The sequence below is a fragment of the Thunnus albacares genome, chromosome 2 (assembly GCF_914725855.1).
Source record: "Thunnus albacares chromosome 2, fThuAlb1.1, whole genome shotgun sequence".
Lineage (NCBI taxonomy): Eukaryota > Metazoa > Chordata > Actinopteri > Scombriformes > Scombridae > Thunnus > Thunnus albacares.
Genome location: NC_058107.1, coordinates 28,787,610 through 28,813,275, shown reverse-complemented (window position 1 = coordinate 28,813,275; position 25,666 = coordinate 28,787,610). Strand labels below are relative to the sequence as shown.

Here is a 25,666-nt window from a genome sequence, read left to right as displayed (position 1 = left end):
ATTATAAGATTGAAAACAAAAACAAAAAGAATCTCAACATCAAAACATCATCTGTAATTTGTGCGTCATCACTAAAGCAGCAAACAATTAACATTTTTTCTCAGATTGAACCAGTAGGAAAATACATTAAAATAATAAAATTTAAAAAAAAACACTGCAGACAAAAAGACACTGTTGACAATGTAGAGCTTACATGAAGATATTCTGAACTCTTCTTCATGGAGAATATTTTACATTCATTTATAAAGATGTTGGTGAACACTTGCATACAGGAGTTTCAGCTCAATTGTTTGTCCTGTTTATTTGATTTTTGTCAACATGTGCTGCCATTATGTGATTGTATTATAACTGCAATGTTTCACACGTACAAGGCTACAGGCATGTGTGGTAATCTTATAAGCTTCTCCACTTCATACATGACAGAATCTTCTCTGTGTTGCAGCAGGTTCTCATGTAGATTGTCAAGTCAACACAAAGCTCTCCCTCATGTTTTCCAATGATACGGCTTCTCATCTGGAGAATTCTAATGTGTCTTTTCAAGTCAGACATCTGGCAATCTTTTCTTACTGTGTGTTCTCATGTGGATCTTCAAATGATCTCCACGTGTGAAATCTTTTCCACAAGTTTTGCAATTGTACGGCTTCTCACCTGTGTGGATTCTCATATGCACTTTTAATTTGCCCCGCTCAGAGAATCTTTTCTCACAAGTGTTACATGGGTACGGCTTCTCACCTGTGTGGACTCTAATATGCAGTTTTAAGTTACCCAGTTGAGAGAATCTTTTTTCACAAGTGTTACATGAGTACGGCTTCTCACCTGTGTGGATTCTCATATGCACTCTTAATGTGCTCGGCAGAGAGAATATTTTCCCGCAAGTGTTACATGGGTACACCTTCTCACCTGTATGGACTCTCAGATTTTTGTTCAAATTGGACTTGCACTGAAAAGCTTTCCCACAAGTATTACAAGGGTACAGCTTCTCCCCTGTGTGGACTTTCATATGCAGTTGCAATGCGCTCCGCTGAGTGAATCTTTTTTCACAAGTGTTGCATTTTAAAGACTTTTTCCCTGTATAAATATTACTGTGAATCTTTGATGTGGTAGAGTTGTCTTCATTGTTAGTGGGATTTTTTCTCCTGTGATGTCTCTTCTTGGGTTCTGTCTCTGTATTCCCAGTTGGTCCTGAGACTCCATATTTGCCTCCCTTGTGGCCTTGGCTCTCAGCTACATGAGAGTTGTGAGAGAGGAGTTGGTCATCACTGTTTGCTTCTGGTACCACTGAGCTTTTAACTAACATGCTTACAACATGCTCTTTCTCTGCTGCACTCTGAATTTCATCAGAGTCCTCCGTCTGATCTTCACTGTTGTCACTTTCCTGTCCTTTCATATGCGCTTTTAAGGTGCCTGGCAGAGAGAATCTTTTCTCACAAGTGTTACATGTGTATGGCTTCTTGCCTGTGTGTGTTCTCATATGTCGTTTTAAGTTGCCCAGCTCAGAGAATCTTTTCTCACAGGTGTTACATGGGTACGGCTTCTCACCTGTGTGGACTCTCATATGTGTTTGTAATATATCCCGCCGAGAGAATCTTTTCTCACAGGTGTTACATGGGTACGGCTTCTCACCTGTGTGGATTCTCATGTGCTTTTTGAAGTCTGACATTCGACTGAATCCTTTTCCACAGGTTTCACAGTTATACGACTTCTCACCTGCATGGACTCTCGGGTGTTTGTTCAAATAGGACTTGCACTTAAAAGCTTTCCCACAAGTATTGTTTTTTAAAGACTTTTTCCCTGTATAAATATAACTGTGAATCTTTGATGTGTTTTGATGTCTCTTCTTGGGTTTTGTCTCTGCATTCCCAGTTGATCGTGAGTCTCCTTGTTTGCCTCCTTTGTGATCTTGGCTCTCAGCTACATGAGAGTTGTGAGAGAGGAGCTGGTCGATACTGTTTTGTTCTGGTACCACTGAGCTTTTAACTAACATGCTCACAACATGCTCTTTCTCTGCTGCACTCTGAATTTCATCAGGACTCAAGTCCAGAGTCTGATCTTCACTTTCCTTAAAAGTAGGAGTCAGCATAAAGGTTTCAGTCTCCTGCTTCAGTATCAGCTGTTCTCCCCCCAGACTGGTGCAAAATTCCTCCTGTTCCTGTTTAATTTGTGGAGGCTCTGGGTCCTCTTGGTCCAGACTAGAGTTCCTCTCCTGGTTACAGAGCTGCTGGTCAGTGAGAACCTCCTCCTCCTTACAGACATGTTGCTGTGTGAGCTCTGGAAGGACAAAGGGACACAAGAAGTAGGTTACTGGTGTGATGATAGAAAACCAGACATCTGAGCACATAAGGATGCATTTAAACTACTGGGATCTTAACATATGGGGGTGTGTGTGGGAAGGACACAAATAAATAAAGTCTGTCTGTATTTAAATCATTGGGAACTTATATGAGTATAATTCACCTGATGAAAACTGATCATTTGAATCAGGTGTGTTGGAAAGGAGAAACATCTAAAGCATGTAGGCCAGCGGTGCCCCAAGACCAGGAATAAAAAACAGCTCCCACCTACTTGAACTCCCTCATTCAGGTCGACATTCCCTCCCGCTCACTACGCTCTGCCAATGAAAGGTTCCTGGTATTACCACCACAACAGGGTCCTAAATCGCTAGCCAGACTCCTCTCTTCTGTAGTTCCCTGGTGGTGAAACAAGTTACCAATCTCCATCCAATCTGCAGAGTGCCTCTCAATCTTTAAAAAAAAGACTAAAGACTCAGCTCTTTCACCATCACCTTTGCACTTGATGGACTGGAAAAAAACTGTTTCTATGCATTTTATGCACTCTATGCATTGCCCCTTCCTCTTGGCACCTACGTCCTATCTGGCTCAAACTTAGCATTATGGCACTTACTCATATTGTTCTCTCCTGACTAGATCCTTGCTCATGTTGTATCAACTCTCTGTTGTACGTCACTTTGGATAAAAGTGTCTGCTAAATGAGATTGTAAATTGTAAAAACACTGAACCAAAATGTCCAGCCACTGTCCTGGTCTTGGAGGGTCACATCTCAACCAGCTCCTTGTAATAGCCCTGATACATCCAAGTATTAGGATTTTGAAGAGATAGATGTCCTTCTCTTGAGTTATGTCACCAAGCATCAATCACAGCTACAAAATCCGGGGGTCCCTGGGAAGAGTCTGAATAACCCTGTCCCAGAATGTTGAATGAGAATGTGGCTTATTTTTGATGTGGGGTGTAATAAAAAAGCGAATGAAGTTCTTCCATTTGGATTCCCTCCATCTTTTACAGCTACTTCGACAGTTTAATGTTCAATTCTAGTTCCCATTTCAGTTTTACACATCTTGAATTTCTTCCGTTTTGTTCACGTGTTTGTTTTTTAAGAATAATTCTGCTTGTACAAACCTATTCTCTGTAACTTTATTTCAGGTTTCCAAACGATATCCAGCAGTCTGCTCTGACGATCGATCACTTCCTCGTACTCGACGATAGTTTTATGAAAAACTCGGAATATTTCTTCAGCAGCAGCAGTTAGTCGCTCGTTCATTAACTCTCTCAAACACTCAACTGAAGACATTGTTGTTTAATTACAAGTGAGATGTATTACTTCTTCCCCGCACAGGACTCCAGGCAACTAACGTGACTAGCTCCTGTGTTGTTTACTTCCGCTGGATGTTACACTGTTACGTTCCGACAGCGGAATCTTGTGGTTTTTCGTTCCGCTTGTTGAAACGAGATGTCTCAGTGTCATTTGTGGCTTAAATAAGCAGCAGTAACTGCACAGAGCTTTTATGTGTTTAAACTAGACATAAGAACTCATAACTCGGACATGAGAAAATTCATTACATAAAGGTTTGAGGTACTTGCACTTGAATTTATCCATTTTGTGCAGTTTTGATATCCATTGCTCAAAGAAATGTAACACTTTGTATTGGACATTTATTTCACAGCTCTGTTTTTTTTTTTTTGTTTTGTTCTGTTTTGTTTTTGTTAATTAACATAGCTACGTAGTAGCTTCAGTCTTTTTCTGCAGTGGAGACTTCTTGATTTTAGACAGTATACTAACCAGAGAAAAAGATAGCAGCTTTACATATTGACCTATAGACCTGTGCAGTTCATCACTATAACTAGAGGGACACACACAAAACTATGTGTTGTTTCTTAAGGAGCCAATGGCCTAAAAAAAACAAACAGAATTTGTTCATTGCTTTAGAATTTGTTGTGGTCAAGACCAAGGAGATGGTTGTAGATTTTAAGAGGACCAGGGTTAAACACCATTTCCATTCTTGGAGAGGCGGTGGAGGTGGTGGAAGGATACAGATACCTTGGAGTCCACTTCAACAACAAACTGGACTGAAAATGCAACACATTGGCTCTCAGGGAACTAAGCTTGATGCATTTTATGGTCTATCTGATTGTGCTTTCGAACCTTTAGTCTAGCCACGATTTGATGCTGAGAAAGCCCCTCTTTTCTTAGAATAACAATTTGACTTCTGACACTTTCACTTACTTCTAATGCCATGTTTCCCACTATCACAATGCTACTAAGTAAGCGATGATCTGCTGGAAACTTGAGGCACAGCTGTATTTAAACAGATGAACACTGGTTGCAGGTTGAGTTACTCAAACAAGCTTCTGATGAGTAGATCAAATCACTAGTGTCATCTGAATGCATGTTTCAATGGAAGAAACACAGTTCAAGGAAATTTGACCTTTGGTACAAAGGGGTAAAGCTGGTCAATGCCACAAATTTGCTAAAATTTGATTGCTGACTATAATGCAGAATCTTAAATACTTTTTTCTTGTGTTTTTAAATGTTTCTAAATCCTCAAACTTTCTGATTATTTCCAGGTTAATGTGAAAATATTAGATATTTTCAATGTGGTCTCTGACTTTTGGTCTCCCAGTCTATCTATCTATCTATCTATGAATCTATGAATCTGGTATATTTATTATTATCACCTCATGAAGCAAAGTAATATTAAAATAACTGCATGAGCTCAGATCCAAAACATTTTGTTGTCTACGTTTGTTTAGGCATTTATTACTGTTAACACAGCTGGAGTGCGGGACTTTTTCATATATTGTAAATGAATGTCTGTTACATTCATGCCCTTGGCAAACAAATTCACACAATGCTGACAAGCCCACCACCACCGGGTAAATCTCCTTGTATTTCGTAGAAACCGCACCGGTAGTGATGCGTTTTATGTCAACCAGCAATACTTGGTTTGCAACTGTCGACTGGGGTGGACTGTCTTCAGTGCACCGCAACCTTATTGTGTTGCCAGGGTGGGACCGTCTCACTTTAAAAGCGCCAGGTGTCAGCAATGATGTCAAATGTTTGTGTAATTACCCTCACTGCCAAAAGAGGGAGACAAAAGTTCTGCACTGCAGGTCACTTTTAGTTTTTCAAATCATCCAATCAATTAAAATACAAATATCAGTCTGAAAAACCATCATGAAAAAATATTTTATTGTTAATAAATTGTGTTTACTAAACCATGTCGTACATCATCTACAATTTGTGTTTCATCGCTAAAGAAGAAAACAACAAACATTTTATCTCAAGTTAAACTGGGAAACAAATACAAACAAATTATAAGATTGAAAACAAAAACAAAAAGAATCTCAACATCAAAACATCATCTGTAATTTGTGCGTCATCACTACAGCAGCAAACAATTAACATTTTTTCTCAGATTAAACCAGTAGGAAAATACATTAAAATTATAAAATATATACAGCTTACATGAAGATATTCTGAACTCTTCTTCATGGAGAATATTTTACATTCATTTATAAAGATGTTGGTGAACACTTGCCTACAGGAGTTTCAGCTCAATTGTTTGTCCTGTTTATTTGATTTTTGTCAACATGTGCTGCCATTATGTGATTGTATTATAACTGCAATGTTTCACACATACAAGGCTACAGGCATGTGTGGTAATCTTATATGCTTCTCCACTTCATACATGACAGAATCTTCTCTGTGTTGCAGCAGGTTCTCATGTAGATTGTCAAGTCAACACAAAGCTCTCCCTCATGTTTTCCAATGATACCGCTTCTCATCTGGAGAATTCTAATGTGTCTTTTCAAGTCTGACATCTGACAATCTTTTCCTACTGTGTGTTCTCATGTGGATCTTCAAATGATCTCCACGTGTGAAATCTTTTCCACAAGTTTTGCAATTGTACGGCTTCTCACCTGTGTGGACTCTCATATGCTGTTTTAATGCGCCCAGTTCAGAGAATCTTTTCTCACAAGTGTTACATGAGTATGGCTTCTTGCCTGTGTGTGTTCTCATATGTCGTTTTAAGTTGCCCAGCTCAGAGAATCTTTTCTCACAGGTGTTACATGGGTACGGCTTCTCACCTGTGTGGACTCTCATATGTGTTTGTAATATATCCCGCCGAGAGAATCTTTTCTCACAAGTGTTACATGGGTACGGCTTCTCCCCTGTGTGGATTCTCATGTGCTTTTTGAAGTCTGACATTCGACTGAATCCTTTTCCACAGGTTTCACAGTTATACGACTTCTCACTTGCATGGACTCTCGGGTGTTTGTTCAAATAGGACTTGCACTTAAAAGCTTTCCCACAAGTATTGTTTTTTAAAGACTTTTTCCCTGTATAAATATAACTGTGAGTCTTTGATGTGTTTTCATGTCTCTTCTTGGGTTTTGTCTCTGAATTTCCAGTTGATCCTGAGTCTTCATGTTTGCCTCCTTTGTGATCTTGGCTCTCAACTACATGAGAGTTGTGAGAGAGGAGCTTCTTACCTGTGTAGACTCTCATATGTCGTTTTAATGCGCACATGTCAGCGAAGCTTTTCTCACAAGTGTTACATGTGTACGGCTTCTCACCTGTGTGGACTCTCATATGCCGTTTTAGTGCGCCAAGCTCAGTGAATCTTTTTTCACAAGTGTTACATGGGTACGGTTTCTCACCTGTGTGGACTCTCATATGTCGTTTTAGTGCGCTCAGATCAGAGAACATTTTCTCACAAGTGTTACATGGGTACGGCTTCTCACCTGTGTGGACTCTCATATGCCGTTTTAGTGCGCCCAGCTCAGAGAATCTTTTTTCACAAGTGTTACATGGGTACGGCTTCTCACCTGTGTGGATTCTCAAATGCACTTTCAATGCCCTCAGGTGAGAGAATCTTTTCACACAGGTGTTACATGGGTACAGCTTCTCACCTGTGTGGACTCTCATATGCTCTTTTAATGTGCCCAGCAATGAGAATCTTTTTTCACAAGAGTTACATGAATACGGCTTCTCACCTGTGTGGATTGTCAGGTGTCTATTCAATTGGGAAATATACTTAAAAGCTTTTCCACAATAGTCACACTTAAAAACCCTTTTACCTTTGTGGCTATTCAGCTGAATCTGTGACATGGTAGTGTTTTGTACATTGTTACTGTGACTTTTACTTTTACGATGTCTCTTCTTGGGTTTTATCTCTGCATTCCCAGTTGATCCTGAGTCTCCATGTTTGCCTCCTTTGTGATCTTGGCTCTCAGCTACATGAGAGTTGTGAGAGAGGAGCTGATCATCACTGTTTGGTTCTGGTACCACTGAGCTTTTAACTAACATGCTGACAACATGCTCTTTCTCTGCTTCACTCTCAGGTTCATCAGGACTCAAGTCCAGAGTCTGATCTTCACTGTTGTCACTTTCCTCACAAGCAGGAGTCAACATAAAGGTTTCAGTTTCCTGCTTCAGCACCAGCTGCTCTCCTTCCAGACTGGTGCACAGTTCATCCTGTTCCTCTTTAATTTGTGGAGGCTCTGGGTCCTCTTGGTCCAAACTGGAGTTCTTCTCCTGATTACAGAGCTGCTGGTCAGTGAGAACCTCCTCCTCCTTACAGACATGCTGCTGTAGAAGCTCTGGAAGGAAAAAGGGACACAAGCATCAATCACAGCAACAAAATCCGGGGGTCCCTGGGAAGAGTCTGAATAACCCTGTCCCAGAATGTTTGTATTTTCATACATAACCAGAAAATATGTGAGTGATAAGCATTTATCTGCCCACACTGTCTCCAGCGTTGCTTATTCATTCAATTGTTTATTTTTTATGTGGGGTGTAATAAAAAAGCGAATGTAGTTCTTCCATCTGGATTCCCTCCATCTTTTAGAGCTACTTCGACAGTTTAATGTTCAATTCTAGTTCCCATTTCAGTTTTACATATCTTGAATTTCCTCCGTTTTGTTCACATGTTTGTTTTTTAAGGATAATTCTGCTTGTACAAACCTATTCTCTGTAACTTTATTTCAGGTTTCCAAACGATATCCAGCAGTCTGCTCTGACGATCGATCTCTTTCTCGTACTCGACGATAGTTTTCTGAAAAACTCGGAATATTTCTTCAGCAGCAGCAGTTAGTCGCTCGTTCATTAACTCTCTCAAACACTGAACTGAAGACATAGTTGTTTAATTACAAGTGAGATGTATTACTGTCCTGCTGAGAGACTTCTGCCAAGCACAGTACCAAGCAGCTGACGTGACCAGCCTCTGTGTTGTTTACTTCCGCTGGATGTTACACTGTTAAGTTCCGACAGCGGAATCTTGTGGTTTTTCGTTCCGCTTGTTGAAACGAGATGTCTCAGTGTCATGTGTGGCTTAAATAAGCAGCAGTAACTGCACAGAGGTTTTATGTGTTTAAACTAGACATAATAACTCATAACTCAGACATGAGAAAATTCATTACATAAAGGTTTGAGGTACTTGCACTTTAAAGTGATCTATTTCGTGCAGTTTTGGATATCAATTGCACAAAGAATTGTAATATTTATTTCACAGCTGTTTCTTGCTGTTGTTGTGAATTTTAGGAGGACCAGGGCTAGGTTAAACACTATTTCCATTCTTGGAAAGGAGGTGGAGGTGGTGGAGGGATAAAGATACCTTGGAATCCACCTCGACCACAGACTGGACTGAAAATGCAACACAGAGGGTGTCTGCAGGAAGGGACAGGGGAGACTCTACTTCTTGAGGAACCTTAGATCATTTAATATGTGCAGTAAGATGTTGCAAATCTTCAACCAGTCTGTTGTGGCGAGTGCAATATTCTGCACTGCTGTCTGCTGGGGCAGCAGCATCAGAGCCAGGGACACTAACAAACTGAACTAACTGATCAGGAAAGCTGGTTCTGTGCTGGGGACTCCTCTGGATACACTGGGGCCAGTTGTGTGACAAAAAAGTGCCATCAGTCTATACAATGACTCTCCTCTGCAATTCCTTATTATCAGACTGCTTCAACAACTGTTTAAAGACTCTCCAGCTGGTCCAGAATACTGTTGCATGTGTACTGACAAGAACTAGTAAAAGAGATCATATTTCTTCCATATTAGCTTCTCTGCACTGGCTCCCTGTGAAATCCAGATTAGACATAAAATCCTTCTCGTCACCTATAAATGATCAGGCACCATCATATCTTAAAGAGCTCATAGTACCCTATTACTCCACTAGAACATTAAACTCCCAGAATGGAGGCAGACACCCTCCCTACATTTAAGAGTAGACTTAAAACTTTCCTTTTTGATAAATTTTGTAGTTCGGGCCAACTTGGGCTTGCCTTGGACCATCACCTAGTTATGCTGCTATAGGCCTATACTGCTGGGGGACTTCCCATGATGCACTGAGCTCTCCCTTCACACCACCATTCATTATGTGATGCTGTCTGGCTGGCTGCTTGGGGGAAACCCAGGATGCAGCATGTGGCTCAATAAATCAATAATCCAGTTGCTCAGCATCCATAGTGTCACACATCAAGTTCTTCTGTGGCTCTGTTCCGTAACTGATTTTTGCTGATAAATGTAGGCAACTATCTAACACAAAAAAATAGTTGCCGAGAGGTTTGAGGTGTGTTTGGGGTCATTATCCTGCTGCAGTATGAATCCTTTCAAAGATGCAAATCAGAGCTTGGAGCATGTCTCCGAAGAATGGAGTGGTTCTTCTCCTTGGTCAGGGTGGAGTCATTTCAGTGCAGGTGTCCAACTCCAGAGTAGGCAAAACACCCCCAGACTTGAATATTCCCACCACCATGTTTAACTGTGGGTTTGATACACTGCGGTATCATTCGCTCTCCTGTTCATCTCCTTTCATACACCCTTCTGTTATTGCCATAAGTCTCAAACTTGGATTCAGTGGATGTCATCCACTGTGAAATGCTGGTAGTTCTTAGCCCACCCCAAGAATTTGGCCTTGTTTCCCCCCTGAGAAGTGGTGAAAGGAAGGATGTGTGATGATGTATCGTTCAAAGGAAGAGCTGGCGAAGTTCTTATTTTGAAGACGTTTATTAGACGATGGCCATCGGGTCCATTCCATGTACAAAGATGGTCTGGGCACCGTACCACTGTCGGTGCATAGCTTATATAGGGTTACACATCTGTATCTTATCACATGAATACCATAGCTTCTCCATGGGCATTAATTCAGTTGGGAGCCATCCATCAAGTGGTTGACAGCTACCTTACAACATATTATGTATCATAACATACCACATCTGCAACAGCTCCAATCTTGACCATGGACCCATTGTTTGTATCTAAAAGGCCCCCCAGAAGGGTTATACCATATTGCATAAGGTGACATGCAGACTATGAAATGTTTATGTCACATGTCCAATACCCAAAATCAGTAAAGTACATAGGGTCAGATAAAAGTCATACTAACAAGTGGTTTAGATATTAGAGATTTTCAATGTGGTCTCTGACTTTTGGTCCCCCAGTCCATCTATCTATCTATGAATCTGCTATATTTATTATTATCACCTCATGAAGCAAAGTAATATTAAAATAACTGCATGAGATCAGATCCAAAACATTTTGTTGTCTACATTTGTTTAGGCATTTATTACTATTAACACAGCTGGAGTGCGGGACTTTTTCATATATTGTAAATGAATGTCTGTTACATTCATGCCCTTGGCAAACAAATTCACACAATGCTGACAAGCCCACCACCACCGGGTAAATCTCCTTGTATTTCGTAGAATACCAGAGTTTTGAAATCTGGTGTCTGTGGCAATTTTCCTGCTCAACCACACCGGTAGTGATGCGTTTTATGTCAACCAGTAATACTTGGTTTGCAACTGTCGACTGGGGTGGACTGTCTTTAGTGCACCGCAACCTTATTGTGTTGCCAGGGTGGGACCATCTCACTTAAAAAGCACCAGGTGTCAGCAATGATGTCAAATGTTTGTGTAATTACCCTCACTGCCAAAAGAGGGAGACAAAAGTTCTGCACTGCAGGTTTGATGTCACTTTTAGTTTTTCAAATCATCCAATCAATTAAAATACAAATATCAGTCTGAAAAACCCTCATGAAAAAATATTTTATTGTTAATAAATTGTGTTTACTAAACCATGTCGTACATCATCTACAATTTGTGTTTCATCGCTAAAGCAGAAAACAACAAACATTTTATCTCAAGTTAAACTGGGAAACAAATACAAACAAATTATAAGATTGAAAACAAAAACAAAAAGAATCTCAACATCAAAACATCATCTGTAATTTGTGCGTCATCACTACAGCAGCAAACAATTAACATTTTTTCTCAGGTTAAACTGGGAGGAAAATACATTAAAATGATAAAATTAAAAAAAAAAACAAACACTGCAGACAAGAAGACTCTAGTTGACTAAATGACAACTTAGAGGCCCAATATGAAACTATACTGCATCCAAATTTGTCAATGAAATGCTGGAGTGAACAGTAAAATTAGTAGTTACAGTAACATGAAGAAAAAAAAACAAAAAACAGGTTGTAGTTCGAATACACTTGATAGCACTGTTGACAATGTACAGCTTACATGAAGATATTCTGAACTCTTCTTCATGGAGAATATTTTACATTCATTTATAAAGATGTTGGTGAACACTTGCCTACAGGAGTTTCAGCTCAATTGTTTGTCCTGTTTATTTGATTTTTGTCAACATGTGCTGCCATTATGTGATTGTATTATAACTGCAATGTTTCACACATACAAGGCTACAGGCATGTGTGGTAATCTTATATGCTTCTCCACTTCATACATGACAGAATCTTCTCTGTGTTGCAGCAGGTTCTCATGTAGATTGTCAAGTCAACACAAAGCTCTCCCTCATGTTTTCCAATAATACGGCTTCTCATCTGGAGAATTCTAATGTGTCTTTTCAAGTCTGACATCTGACAATCTTTTCCTACTGTGTGCTCTCATGTGGATCTTCAAATGATCTCCATGTGGGAAATCTTTTCCACAAGTTTTGCAATTGTACGGCTTCTCACCTGTGTGGACCCTCATATGTAGGTTTAATGCACCCAGCTGAGAGAATCTTTTCTCACAAGTGTTACATGGGTACGGCTTCTCACCTGTGTGGACTCTCATGTGTGTTTGTAATATACCCAGTTGAGAGAATCTTTTCTCACAAGTGTTACATGTGTACGGCTTCTCACCTGTGTGGACTCTCATATGCTGTTTTAAGTTGCCCAGCACAGAGAATCTTTTCTCACAGGTGTTACATGGGTACGGCTTCTCACCCGTGTGGACTCTCATATGCGCTTTTAATGCACTAGTTTTAGGGAATCTTTTCTCACAAGTGTTACATGGGTACGGCTTCTCACCTGTGTGGACTCTCGTATGCGCTTTTAATGCACTAATTTTAGGGAATCTTTTCTCACAAGTGTTACATGGGTACGGCTTCTCACCTGTGTGGACTCTCATATGTGTTTGTAATATATCCCGCCGAGAGAATCTTTTCTCACAAGTGTTACATGGGTACGGCTTCTCACCTGTGTGGATTCTCAAATGCACTTTCAATGCCCTCAGGTGAGAGAATCTTTTCTCACAGGTGTTACATGGGTACGGCTTCTCACCCGTGTGGACTCTCATATGCTCTTTTAATGCACTAGTTTTAGGGAATCTTTTCTCACAAGTGTTACATGGGTACGGCTTCTCACCTGTGTGCATTGTCAGGTGTCTATTCAATTGGGAAATATACTCAAAAGCTTTTCCACAATAGTCACACTTAAAAACCCTTTTACCTTTGTGGCTATTCAGCTGAATCTGTGACATGGTAGTGTTATGTACATTGTTACTGTGACTTTTACTTTTACGATGTGTCTTCTTGGGTTTTATCTCTGCATTCCCAGTTGATCCTGAGTCTCCTTGTTTGCCTCCTTTGTGATCTTGGCTCTCAGCTACATGAGAGTTGTGAGAGAGGAGTTGGTCGATACTGTTTGGTTCTGGTACCACTGAGCTTTTAACTAACATGCTGACAACATGCTCTTTCTCTGCTCCACTCTCAGGTTCATCAGAGTCCTCCGTCTGATCTTCACTGTTGTCACTTTCCTCACAAGTAGGAGTCCACATAAAGGTTTCAGTCTCTTGCTTCAGCACCAGCTGCTCTCCCTCCAGACTGGTGCACAGTCCATCCTGTTCCTCTTTAATTTGTGGAGGCTCTGGGTCCTCTTGGTCCAGACTAGAGTTCCTCTCCTGGTTACAGAGCTGCTGGTCAGTGAGAACCTCCTCTTCCTCACAGACATGCTGCTGTAGAAGTTCTGGAAGGACAAAGGGACACAAGAAGTAGGTTACTAATGTGATGATAGAAAACCAGACATCTGAGCACATAAGGATGCATTTAAACTACTGGGATCTTAACATATGGGGGTGTGTGTGGAGGGGACACAAATAAATAAAGTCTGTCTGTATTCAAATCATTGGGCACTTATATGAGTATAATTCACCTGATGACAAACTGATCATTTGAATCAGGTGTGTTGGAAAGGAGAAACATCTAAAGCATGTAGGCCAGCGGTGCCCCAAGACCAGGAATAAAAAACAGCTCCCACCTACCTGAACTCCCTCATTCAGGTCGACATTCCCTCCCGCTCACTACGCTCTGCCAATGAAAGGTTCCTGGTATTACCACCACAACAGGGCCCTAAATCACTAGCCTGACTCCTCTCTTCTGTAGTTCCCTGGTGGTGAAACAAGTTACCAATCTCCATCCGATCCGCAGAGTCCCTCTAAATCTTTGAAAAAAAGACTAAAGGCTCAGCTCTTTCGCCATCACCTTTGCACTTGATGGACTGGAAAAAAATCTGCTTCTGTGCATTTTATGCACTCTATGCATTGCCCCTTCCTCTTGGCACCTACGTCCTATCGGGCTCAAACTTAGCATTATGGCACTTACTCATATTGTTCTCTCCTGACTAGATCCTTGCTCATGTTGTATCAACTCTCAGTTGTACATCACTTTGAATAAAAGCGTCTGCTAAATGAGATTGTAAATTATAAAAACACTGAACCACAATGTCCAGCCACTGTCCTGGTCTTGGAGGGTCACATCTCAACCAGCTCCTAGTAATAGCCCTGATACATCCAAGTATCAGGATTTTGAAGAGACAGATATCCTTCTCTTGAGTTATGTCACCAAGCATCAATCACAGCTACAAAATCCGGGGGTCCCTGGGAAGAGTCTGAATAACCCTGTCCCAGAATGTTGAATGAGAATGTGGCTTATTTTTGATGTGGGGTGTAATAAAAAAGCGAATGAAGTTCTTCCATCTGGATTCCCTCCATCTTTTACAGCTACTTCGACAGTTTAATGTTCAATTCTAGTTCCCATTTCAGTTTTACATATCTTGAATTTCCTCCCTTTTGTTCACATGTTTGTTTTTTAAGAATAATTCTGCTTGTACAAACCTATTCTCTGTAACTTTATTTCAGGTTTCCAAACGATATCCAGCAGTCTGCTCTGACGATCGATCTCTTTCTCGTACTCGACGATAGTTTTCTGAAAAACTCGGAATATTTCTTCAGCAGCAGCAGTTAGTCGCTCGTTCATTAACTCTCTCAAACACTCAACTGCAGACATAGTTGTTTAATTACAAGTGAGATGTATTACTGTCCTGCTGAGAGACTTCTTCCACGCACAGGACTCCGGGCAACTAACGTGACTAGCTCCTGTGTTGTTTACTTCCGCTGGATGTTACACTGTTAAGTTCCGACAGCGGAATCTTGTGGTTTTTCGTTTCGCTTGTTGAAACGAGTTGTCTCAGTGTCATGTGTGGCTTAAATAAGCAGCAGTAACTGCACAGAGGTTTTATGTGTTTAAACTAGACATAAGAACTCATAACTCGGACATGAGAAAATTCATTACATAGAGGTTTGAGGTACTTGCACTTGAATTTATCCATTTTGTGCAGTTTTGAAATCAATTGCTCAAAGAAATGTAACACTTTGTATTGGACATTTATTTCACAGCTCTGTTTAAAACAAAACAAACAGAATTTGCTCATAGCTTTAGGATTTGTTGTGGTCAAGAACAAGGAGATGGTTGTAGATTTTAAGAGAACCAGAGTTAAACACCGTTTCCATTCTTGGAGAGGTGGTGGAGGTGGTGGAGGGATACAGATACCTTGGAGTCCACTTCAACAACAAACCGGACTGAAAATGCAACACATTGGCTGTCTACAGGAAGGGGCAGAGCAGATTCTACTTCTTGAGGAAGCTTAGATCCTTTAATGTGTGCAGTAAGATATTGCAAATCTTCAACCAGTCTGTTGTGGCGAGTGCAATATTCTGCACTGCTGTCTGCTGGGGCAGCAGCATCAGAGCCAGGGACACTAACAAACTGAACTAACTGATCAGGAAAGCTGGTTCTGTGCTGGGGACTCCTCTGGATACACTGGAGCCAGTTGTGGAGAGGAGGATGCTGCACAAACTGTGAAACATAATGGAGAACATCACATATCCCCTCTGTGACCTGCTTGTCAAACAGCACAGCACTTTCAGTCAGAGACTTCTTCAGCTCCACTGTGACAAAAAACACTACAGGAAGTCATTCCTACCAAGTGCCATCAGTCTATACAATGACTCTCCTCTGCAATTCCTTATTATCAGACTGCTTCAACAACTGTTTAAAGACTCTCCAGCTGGTCCAGAATACTGTTGCATGTGTACTGACAAGAACTAGTAAAAGAGATCATATTTCTTCCATATTAGCTTCTCTGCACTGGCTCCCTGTGAAATCCAGATTAGACATAAAATCCTTCTCGTCACCTATAAATGATCAGGCACCATCATATGTTAAAGAGCTCATAGTACCCTATTACTCCACTAGAACATTAAACTCCCAGAATGGAGGCAGACACCCTCCCTACATTTAAGAGTAGACTTAAAACTTTCCTTTTTGATAAAGCTTGTAGTTCAGGCCAACTTGGGCGTGCCTTGGACCATCACCTAGTTATGCTGCTATAGGCTGCAGGTTTGATGTCACTTAAACTGGGAAAAAAATACAAACAAATTATAAGATTGAAAACAAAAACAAAAAGAATCTCAACATCAAAACATCATCTGTAATTTGTGCGTCATCACTAAAGCAGCAAACGATTAACATTTTTTCTCAGGTTAAACTGGGAGGAAAATACATTAAAATTATAAAATTAAAAAAAAACAAACACTGCAGACAAGAAGACTCTAGTAAAATTAGTAGTTACAGTAACATGAAGAAAAAAAAAACAAAAAACAGGTTGTAGTTCGAATACACTTGATAGCACTGTTGACAATGTAGAGTTTACATGAAGATATTCTGAACTCTTCTTCATGGAGAATATTTTACATTCATTTATAAAGATGTTGGTGAACACTTGCATACAAGAGTTTCAGCTCAATTGTTTGTCCTGTTTATTTGATTTTTGTCAACATGTGCTGCCATTATGTGATTGTATTATAACTGAATCCTCTGCAATGTTTCACACGTACAAGGCTACAGGCATGTGTGGTAATCTTATATGCTTTTCCACTTCACACATGACAGAATCTTCTCTGTGTTGCAGCAGGTTCTCATGTAGATTGTCAAGTCAACACAAAGCTCTCCCTCATGTTTTCCAATGATACCGCTTCTCATCTGGAGAATTCTAATGTGTCTTTTCAAGTCAGACATCTGACAATCTTTTCCTACTGTGTGTTCTCATGTGGATCTTCAAATGATCTCCACGTGTGAAATCTTTTCCACAAGTTTTGCAATTGTACGGCTTCTCACCTGTGTGGACTCTCATATGTAGGTTTAATGCACCTAGCTGAGAGAATCTTTTCTCACAAGTGTTACATGGGTACGGCTTCTCACCTGTGTGGACTCTCATGTGTGTTTGTAATATACCCAGTTGAGAGAATCTTTTCTCACAAGTGTTACATGTGTACGGCTTCTCACCTGTGTGGACTCTCATATGCCGTTTTAGTGCGCCCAGTTCAGAGAATATTTTCTCACAAGTGTTACATGTGTACGGCTTCTCACCTGTGTGGATTCTCATATGCCGTTTTAGTGCACCCAGCTCAGAGAATCTTTTTTCACAAGTGTTACATGTGTACGGCTTCTCACCTGTGTGGACTCTCATATGCCGTTTTAATGCGCCCAGATCAGAAAACATTTTCTCACAAGTGTTACATGGGTACGGCTTCTCACCTGTGTGGATTCTCATATGCACTTTCAATGCGCTCAGGTGAGAGAATCTTTTCACACAGGTGTTACATGGGTACAGCTTCTCCCCTGTGTGTGTTCTCATGTGCCTTTTCATTTTCATCATTTGATTAAATCTTCTCCCACAAGTGTTGCAGGGGTACGGCTTCTCACCTGTGTGGACTCTCATATGCTCTTTTAATGCGCCCAGCAATGAGAATCTTTTTTCACAAGAGTTACATGAATACGGCTTCTCACCTGTGTGGATTGTCAGGTGTCTATTTAATAGGGAAATATACTTAAAAGCTTTTCCACAAGAGTCGCACTTCAAAACCCTTTTACCTTTGTGGAAATTCAGCTGAATCTTTGACACGGTAGTGTTTTGTACATTGTTACTGTGACTTTTACTTTTATGATGGCTCTTCTTGGGTTTTGTCTCTGCATTCCCAGTTGATCCTGAGTCTCCTTGTTTGCCTCCTTTGTGATCTTGGCTCTCAGCTACATGAGAGTTGTGAGAGAGGAGCTGGTTGTCACTGTTTTGTTCTGGTACCACTGAGCTTTTAACTGACGTGCTGACAACATGCTCTTTCTCTGCTGCACTCTGAATTTCATCAGGACTCAAGTTCAGAGTCTGATCTTCACTGTTGTCACTTTCCTCACAAGTAGGAGTCAACATAAAGGTTTCAGTCTCTTGCTTCAGCACCAGCTGTGCTCCCTCCAGACTGGTGGAGAGTTCATCCTGTTCCTCTTTAATTTGTGGAGGCTCTGGGTCCTCTTGGTCCAAACTGGAGTTTCTCTCCTGGTTACAGAGCTGCTGGTCAGTGAGATCCTCCTCCTCCTCACAGACATGCTGCTGTGGGAGCTCTGGAGGGACAAAAAGGGGAAAGGGTAAAAAAAAAAAGAAAAAAAGTTGTCCCACTTTCTGATAAGGCACCCTTTATAAAGGGTTTATAAGCATTAATCAATGGCTAAAGCAATGGTTAATAATTAATTCGCTAATGCTTTGTAAATATTCAATAAACCATTGACACACATTACACAATAACCATTAATGATTCATGATCATTTCATAATAATCAAACCGTTGATCCCTACAATCAGTGTTATAACGTTGATTCCATGTTTTATATTACAATACTTTAAGTTTTACAAACCTATTCTGTGTAACTTTATTTCAGGTTTCCAAACGATATCCAGCAGTCTGCGCTGACGATCGATCTCTTCCTCATACTCGACGATAGTTTTTTGAAAAACTCGGAATATTTCTTCAGCAGCAGCAGTTAGTCGCTCGTTGATTAACTCTCTCAAACACTCAACTGAAGACATTGTTGCTTAATTACAAGTGAGATGTCTCATTGTCCTGCTGAGAGACTTCTTCCAAGCACAAGGCACCAAGCAACCAACGTGACTAGCTCCTGTGTTGTTTACTTCCGCTGAATGTTACACTGTTAAGTTTCGACAACAGAATCTTGTATTACTTCGTTCCGCTTGTTGAAACGAGTTGTCCCAGTGTCATTTGTGGCTTATAAATAAGCAGCAGTAACAGCATAGAGGTTTTATGTCTTTAAACTAGACATACGAACTCATAACACAGACATAAGAAAAGTAATTACATCAAGGTTTGAGGTACTTGACCTTGAATTGATCTATTTTGTGCAGTTTTTGATTTTGAGTTGCACAAATAATTGTAATACTTTTGTATTGTACATTTATTTCACAGCTGGGTTTTTTTGTTTTTTGTTAATCAGCATAGTTACATATTAGCTTCAGCCTTTTTCTGCAGTGGAGACTCCTTGATTTAAGGCAGCATGCCAACTAGAGTAATAGATAGCAGCCTTACATGTTGACCTATAGGCCTGTGCAGTTCATCACTCACACAAAATGGTGTGTTGTTTCTCAAGGAGTCAATGACCTAAAAAAAACCCTCACATAATTTGCTTATAGCTTTAGGATTTGTTGTGGTCAAGTCCAAAGAGATTGTTGTTGTTTTTAGCAGGACCAGGGCTAGGATAAATACTATTTCCATTCTTGGACAGGAGGTGGAGGTGGAGGTGGTGGAGGGACACAGATACTTTGGAGTCCACCTTGACAACAGACTGGACTGAAAATGCAACACAGAGGGTGTCTACAGGAAGGGACAGAGCAGACCCTTCTTCTTGAGGAAGCTTAGATCATTTAATGTGTGCAATAAGATGTTGCAAATCTTCTACCAATCTGTTGTGGCGAGTGCAATATTCTGCGCTGCTGTCTGCTGGGGCAGCAACATCAGAGCCAGGGACACTAACAAACTGAACTAACTGATCAGGAAAGCTGGTTCTGTGCTGGGGACTCCTCTGGATACACTGGAGCCAGTTGTGGAGAGGAGGATGCTGCACAAACTGTGAAACATAATGGAGAACATCACATATCCCCTCTGTGACCTGCTTGTCAAACAGCGGAGCACTTTCAGTCAGAGACTTCTTCAGCTCCGCTGTGACAAAGAACACTACAGGAAGTCATTCCTACCAACTGCCATCAGTCTGTACAATGACTCTCCTCTGTGTCGGTAGAGGGGACTCCTCTGACAGTGAAGACACACTGCTCACCTGGACTTTTTATTTTATTACATTATCCATCACATGTTATATTTCAGATTCATATTTTGATACTCTTTAAAGTATTGTCTGTATATGTTTATTTTTATATTTGAGTTAATATATTAAGTTATTGCATATAATTTGCATTTAACTGTATTTTTTTCTTTGATCTAACTCATTTTTGTATTTTAATTTATGTGAAGTGGCTGCTGTAACACTTTGATTTCTCTTTGAGATTGATAAAGTCATCTATATATCTATCTATCTATGAATCTGGTATACTTACTGAATATTATCATCACATGAAGCAAGGTAATATCAAAATAAATACATGAGATCAGAAACAAAGCATTTTGCTGTCTATGTTTGTTTAGGCATTTAGTGTATATATTACTAAGACTTAATGTCACTTTTATATTCCTAATCATCCAATCAATTCAATTACAAGTATCAGTCTGAAAAGCCATCATGACAAAAATATTTTATTGGAGTAGCAACTACTGGAAACAAAGTAAAAGTCGCTGAGAAGCTGAGGTTGGGCCTTGTTTACTGTTTGTCTGACATGCTACTAAAAAAGATTAGCTAAGATCAAAAAATAACTTTAATAACTTTTATTAATGAAAAAGATCAACTTATTATAATATGTACAAAAAATACTCAAAATAATCACAGCGATCAGATGTAAAACAAAGGACAACAAAACATACGGCGACCTACTCACCCTATCTCTCTTTATTACCAGCTGCCATGCAGGTGAACAGGTGCTTCTATTAACGATAGGATATCACCATCCATATCCATGTGACCTGATTATCAATCATCCTGATTGTGCAATAATAAATAAACTAAAATAACCCAAAATATAAACCACACAAAATCACTAATTTGCAATTCATTCCAAATTGACAATTAATCCATTCATGACTACTACAATTGGTAATAAAATGTGTTGACTACACCATGTAGTATATCATCTATAATTTGTGTGTGTCATCTTAAACCTGGAAAAAGCTGTAGGAGGACAGCTGTTTTTTGAACTTTTCTGAACTAATATTTTTATTTCTGAGTAAGGAAGACAGTCTTGTTTTCCTCTCCCATTTTACAAACCTTTCTCAAATTCCAATTCTCACCTGTGTGGACTTTCATATGCAGTTTTAAGTTGCCCGGCAGAGAGAATCTTTTCTCACAAGCATTATATGGGTATGGCTTCTCACCTGTGTGGATTCTCATATGCACTTATAATGCGCCCAGCTCAGGGAATCTTTTCTCCCAAGTGTTACATGGGTACGGTTTCTCACATGTGTGGGCTTTCATATGCAGTTTTAAGTTGCCCAGCTCAGAGAATCTTTCTCACAAGTGTTGCATGGGTACGGCTAGTCACCTGTGTGGATTCTCATGTGCATTTTTAATTTGCCCTTCTTAGAGAATCTTTTCTCACAAGTGTTACAAGGATATGGCCTCTCACCTGTGTGGCTTCTCATATGCACTTTTAATGCGCCCGGCTCAGGGAATCTTTTCTCGCAAGTGTTACATGGGTACGGCCTCTCACCTGTGTGGACTTTCATATGCGCTTTTAAGGTGCCCGGCAGAGAGAATCTTTTCTCACAAGTGTTACATGAGTATGGCTTCTCGCCTGTGTGTGTTCTCATATGTCGTTTTAAGTTGCCCAGTTCAGAGAATCTTTTCTCACAGGTGTTACATGGGTACGGCTTCTCACCTGTGTGGACTCTCATATGTGTTTGTAATATATCCCGCCGAGAGAATCTTTTCTCACAGGTGTTACATGGGTACGGCTTCTCACCTGTGTGGATTCTCATGTGCTTTTTGAGGTCTGACATTCGACCAAATCCTTTTCCACAGGTTTCACAGTTATACGACTTCTCACCTGCATGGACTCTCAGGTGTTTGTTCAAATAGGACTTGCACTTAAAAGCTTTCCCACAAGTATTGTTTTTTAAAGACTTTTTCCCTGTATAAATATAACTGTGAATCTTTGATGTGTTTTGATGTCTCTTCTTGGGTTCTGTCTCTGCATTTCCGGTTGATCCTGAGTCTCCATGTTTGCCTCCTTTGTGATCTTGGCTCTCAACTACATGAGAGTTGTGAGAGAGGAGTTGGTCATCACCGTTTGGTTCTGGTACCACTGAGCTTTTAACTAACATGCTCACAACATGCTCTTTCTCTGCTGCATTCTGAATTTCATCAGAGTCCTCCGTCTGATCTTCACTGTTGTCACTTTCCTTACAAGTAGGAGTCAACATAAAGGTTTCAGTCTCCTGCTTCAGCACCAGCTGTGCTCCCTCCAGACTGGTGCACAGTTCAGCCTGTTCCTCTTTAATCTGTGGAGGCTCTGGGTCCTCTTGGTCCAGACTGGAGTTCTTCTCCTGGTTACAGAGCTGCTGGTCAGTGAGAACCTCCTCTTCCTCACAGACATGCTGCTGTAGAAGCTCTGGAAGGACAAAGGGACACAAGAAGTAGGTTACTTGTGTGATGATAGAAAACCAGACATCTGAGCACATAAGGATGCATTTAAACTACTGGGATCTTAGTGTTCGGGGGTGTGAGTGGGGGGGACACAAATAAATAAAGTCTGTCTGTATTTAAATCATTGGGAACTTATATGAGCATAATTCACCTGATGACTAACTGATCATTTGAATCAGGTGTGTTGGAAAGGAGAAACATCTAAAACATGCAGGGCAGCAGTGACCCACGACCAAGAATAAAAACAGCTCCCACCTACCTGAACTCCCTCATTCAGGTCTACACTCCCTCCTGCTCACTACGCTCTGCCAGTGAAAGGCTCCTGGTACAACCACCACAACAGGGTCCTAAGTCGCTAGCCTGACTCCTCTCTTCTGTAGTTCCCCGGTGGTGAAACAAGTTACCAATCTCCATCTGATCTGCAGAGTCCATTTCAATCTTCAATCGACTCAAACTTAGCATTATGGCACTTACTCATATTGTTCTCTCCTGACTAGATCCTTGCTTGTGCTGTATCAACCCTCAGTTGTACATCACTTTGGATAAAAGCGTCTGCTAAATGAAATTGTAACTTGTAAAAACACTGCACTATAATGTCCAACCACTGTCCTAGTCTTGGAAGGTCACGTCTCAACCTGCTCCTTGTAATAGCCCTTATACATCCAAGTACCAGGAATTTGAAGAGATAGATGTGCTTCTTTTGGATTATGTCACCGGATATCAATCCCAGGTACACAATCCGGGGGTCCCTGGGAAGAGTCTGAATAACCCTGTCCCAGAACGTTTGTATTTTCATACATAACCAGAAAATATGTGAGTGATAAGCATTCAGCTGCCCACACTGTCTCCAGCAATGCTGTTGTTCACCATATTGTTTATTTTTTATGTGGGTGTAATAAAAAAGCGAATTAAGTTCTTCCGTCTGAATTCCCTCCATCTTTTACAGCTACTTCGACAGTTTAATGTTCAATTCTAGTTCTCAGTTTTACATATCGTGAGTTTCTTCCGTTTTGTTCACCTGTTTGTTTTTTTAAATATAATTATGCTTATACAAACCTATTCGGTGTAACTTTATTTCTGGTTTCCAAACGATATCCAGCAGTCTGCGCTGACGATTGATCTCTTCCTCGTACTGGACGATAGTTGCCTGAAAAACTCGGAATATTTCTTCAGCAGCAGCAGTTAGTCGCTCGTTCATTAACTCTCTCAAACACTCAACTGAAGACATTGTTGCTTAATTACAAGTGAGATGTATTTCTGTCCTGCTGAGAGACTTCTTCCAAGCACAGGACACCAAGCAAGTAACTTGACTAGCTCCTGTGCTGTTTACTTCCGTTGGATGTTACACTGATATATTCCGACAGCAGAATCTTGTGTTTTTTCGTTCCGCTTGTTGAGACGAGTTGTCTCAGACAGTGTCATTTGTACCTTATAAATAAGCAGCAATAACTGCACAGAGATTTTATGTGTTTAAACTAGACATAAGACACATCCAATATAGACCCCACATGTGACCGTTGCAAGCAGAAACAAGCCACTCTAATTCACATGTTTTGGGATTGTTCCTAAATTATCTAATGTTTGGCAATCAATAGGCTATTTGATATGCTTCCCAAAACTACTGATAAATCCATAGAACCATCAGCCTTCCTTGCTTTATTTGGTTTGCTAACACAAAATCTTATTTTAAATAACAATAAATGTCTTGTGTCTTTTGCCACACTGGTGGCCAGATGGCAAATTTTGATCAGATGGAAAGACTGCAATCCTCAAACATTTGCGCAATGGATTAAAGATATGTTGTATTGTATTCTATTGAATAAGATTAGGTGAACTGTTAGGCAGTCAGCTGACAAGATGAGATTGATATGGCAACCTTTCCTTAGTTGTGCTTTAGGCTCTGATAACTTTATGGCTGAGTGAAGTCTTTGGTATATATGTATGTATATTTGTGTGTAACTAGGAGTGTTGGAAATGAAGCATTGGAAAGATTCCTGATATGTTTTAGTGTTCACATTTTTATGTCTCTCTTGTGATTGTTACAGTACCCTAGATAATAGGGTGTATAAAATTAATTAATTAATTTTAAATTTATTTATTGTTTTAACTATGATTACTTAACATTATTTGTGTATTTTTATTTATTTGTTTATTTATTTTATTTATTTTCCTTGCATAGTTTAAGTTGTATACCCTTTGAATGTTATCAGAATGTTTATACAGTGAATTGTCAAAGTTGCATTAAGAAAAATTCAGAAATAAACTTTGTACAAAAAATAAAGCCCATAAAGTACAGTAAGGATAATCAGTGCAATGAGTAATCATCATACATGCTTCAACATTTAGTATGCATCTGGTCTGTAGTCTCTCTGCCAAAGCCATCAACAGTGCCCATGCAGGCGGACAGTGGCAAGAGAACAGTTGCTTGTGGGACTTGTAGGGTTACAGTGCAAGCAGCCAGTAACCACAGGCCTGCGGTCCAGCTCCAAACTAAACACCTGGCACTGAAACCAGCGACTGGGGCCCAAGATCTATATCTGTGGTTGGGGTGACTATACCTCTCAGGTCTCATGGCAAGAGCTACGAGCCTCACCTGCAGCAAAGGATTCTGCAGGCTGCAAGGAGTACTTAGGCAACTGGCTAGCATAGTTTCGGTGAAGATCTCAGCTGATGAGAGATGCTGTTAACACTTTGACACTCACAGACTACAGGGAGAAGCAGCATACAGTGCAGTGCATGCACTTGAATGGGACTGAGTGAGCCCACCTGCTCACTGTTTGGAATAAGGGGTGGGGTGGAGGGGCTGGACAGTGATGTGTCAGTGTTTTTTGTTTCAGGGCACCCTTGGTATTTTATGAGGCTACCCGGCGCAAGTGATGGTGCCAAGCAGGAACTGGAGCAGTTTAGGGTTTAAAGTAAATCCCTCCAGTCACGAGCAGCTGAAAATAATTTCGGCTTCTGAGGGGAGAGACAGGGGTCGGTTCCGTTGAGAGGATTTTTGTTTCTTCTTTGTCATTTCTTGAGTAGTTACTCTTCTGCTTCCTTTATTTCCTTCCCTTTTGCTGTGCAAACACAAAAAGCTCTGCTCACTCACATTTGGTGAAGTTAATTAAACAACACACCATCTTTTTCCCTCTTTTCAACAGGGACACATA

General features: G+C 40.4%; 3 protein-coding genes across 12 annotated transcripts in view; all 3 read right to left on the bottom strand.

Moving 5' to 3' along the window:
• LOC122999833 (zinc finger protein 883-like) overlaps positions 1 to 19,017 on the bottom strand; it is a 44,416-nt gene extending 25,399 nt beyond the window's left edge. The window contains exons 1-3 of one of the 10 annotated variants that reach the window (XM_044377165.1): positions 18,606 to 18,913; positions 17,206 to 18,315; positions 5,875 to 7,124 (exon numbers count right to left, since the gene is read on the bottom strand). In XM_044377165.1, the coding sequence (XP_044233100.1) occupies positions 6,091 to 7,124; positions 17,206 to 18,315; positions 18,606 to 18,777 (2,316 nt within the window). In that variant the 5' untranslated portion in view covers positions 18,778 to 18,913 and the 3' untranslated portion in view covers positions 5,875 to 6,090. Of the gene's footprint in view, positions 1 to 3,608; positions 3,674 to 5,874; positions 7,125 to 7,292; positions 7,899 to 8,262; positions 8,534 to 15,232; positions 18,316 to 18,605 lie in introns of those variants that run through there. The other 9 variants (XM_044377157.1, XM_044377148.1, XM_044377287.1 and 6 more) reach the window with 9 other exon arrangements.
• On the bottom strand, positions 34 to 14,998 carry LOC123000036 (zinc finger protein 883-like). Its single transcript, XM_044377476.1, has 3 exons — positions 14,697 to 14,998; positions 13,307 to 13,549; positions 34 to 2,028 (listed from the first exon to the last, which is right to left on the bottom strand). Exons 1-3 carry the CDS (start codon positions 14,866 to 14,868, stop codon positions 542 to 544), a joined length of 1,902 nt encoding a protein of 633 aa, XP_044233411.1. The 5' UTR covers positions 14,869 to 14,998; the 3' UTR covers positions 34 to 541.
• A 1,431-nt stretch (positions 19,018 to 20,448) lies between the features above and the next one.
• On the bottom strand, positions 20,449 to 22,973 carry LOC122969977 (zinc finger protein 480-like). Its single transcript, XM_044336045.1, is given in 3 exon segments — positions 20,449 to 21,373; positions 21,376 to 22,476; positions 22,916 to 22,973. Coding segments are annotated over 3 exon segments (1,269 nt in total). The 3' UTR covers positions 20,449 to 21,263.
• Between the last annotated feature and the right edge of the window lie 2,693 nt (positions 22,974 to 25,666).

Bases quoted from the DNA above. Each gene is read 5' to 3' on its own strand.
- LOC123000036 (XM_044377476.1), bottom strand. From the start codon at position 14,868: ATGTCTGCAGTTGAGTGTTTGAGAGAGTTAATGAACGAGCGACTAACT. The intron at 13,550-14,696 runs GTTTGTACAAGC...TTGTCCTTCCAG, and splicing joins AATAAAGTTACAGAGAATAG to AACTTCTACAGCAGCATGTC. The intron at 2,029-13,306 runs CTGATGAACCTG...TGGACTTGAGTC, and splicing joins TGAAGATCAGACGGAGGACT to CTGATGAAATTCAGAGTGCA.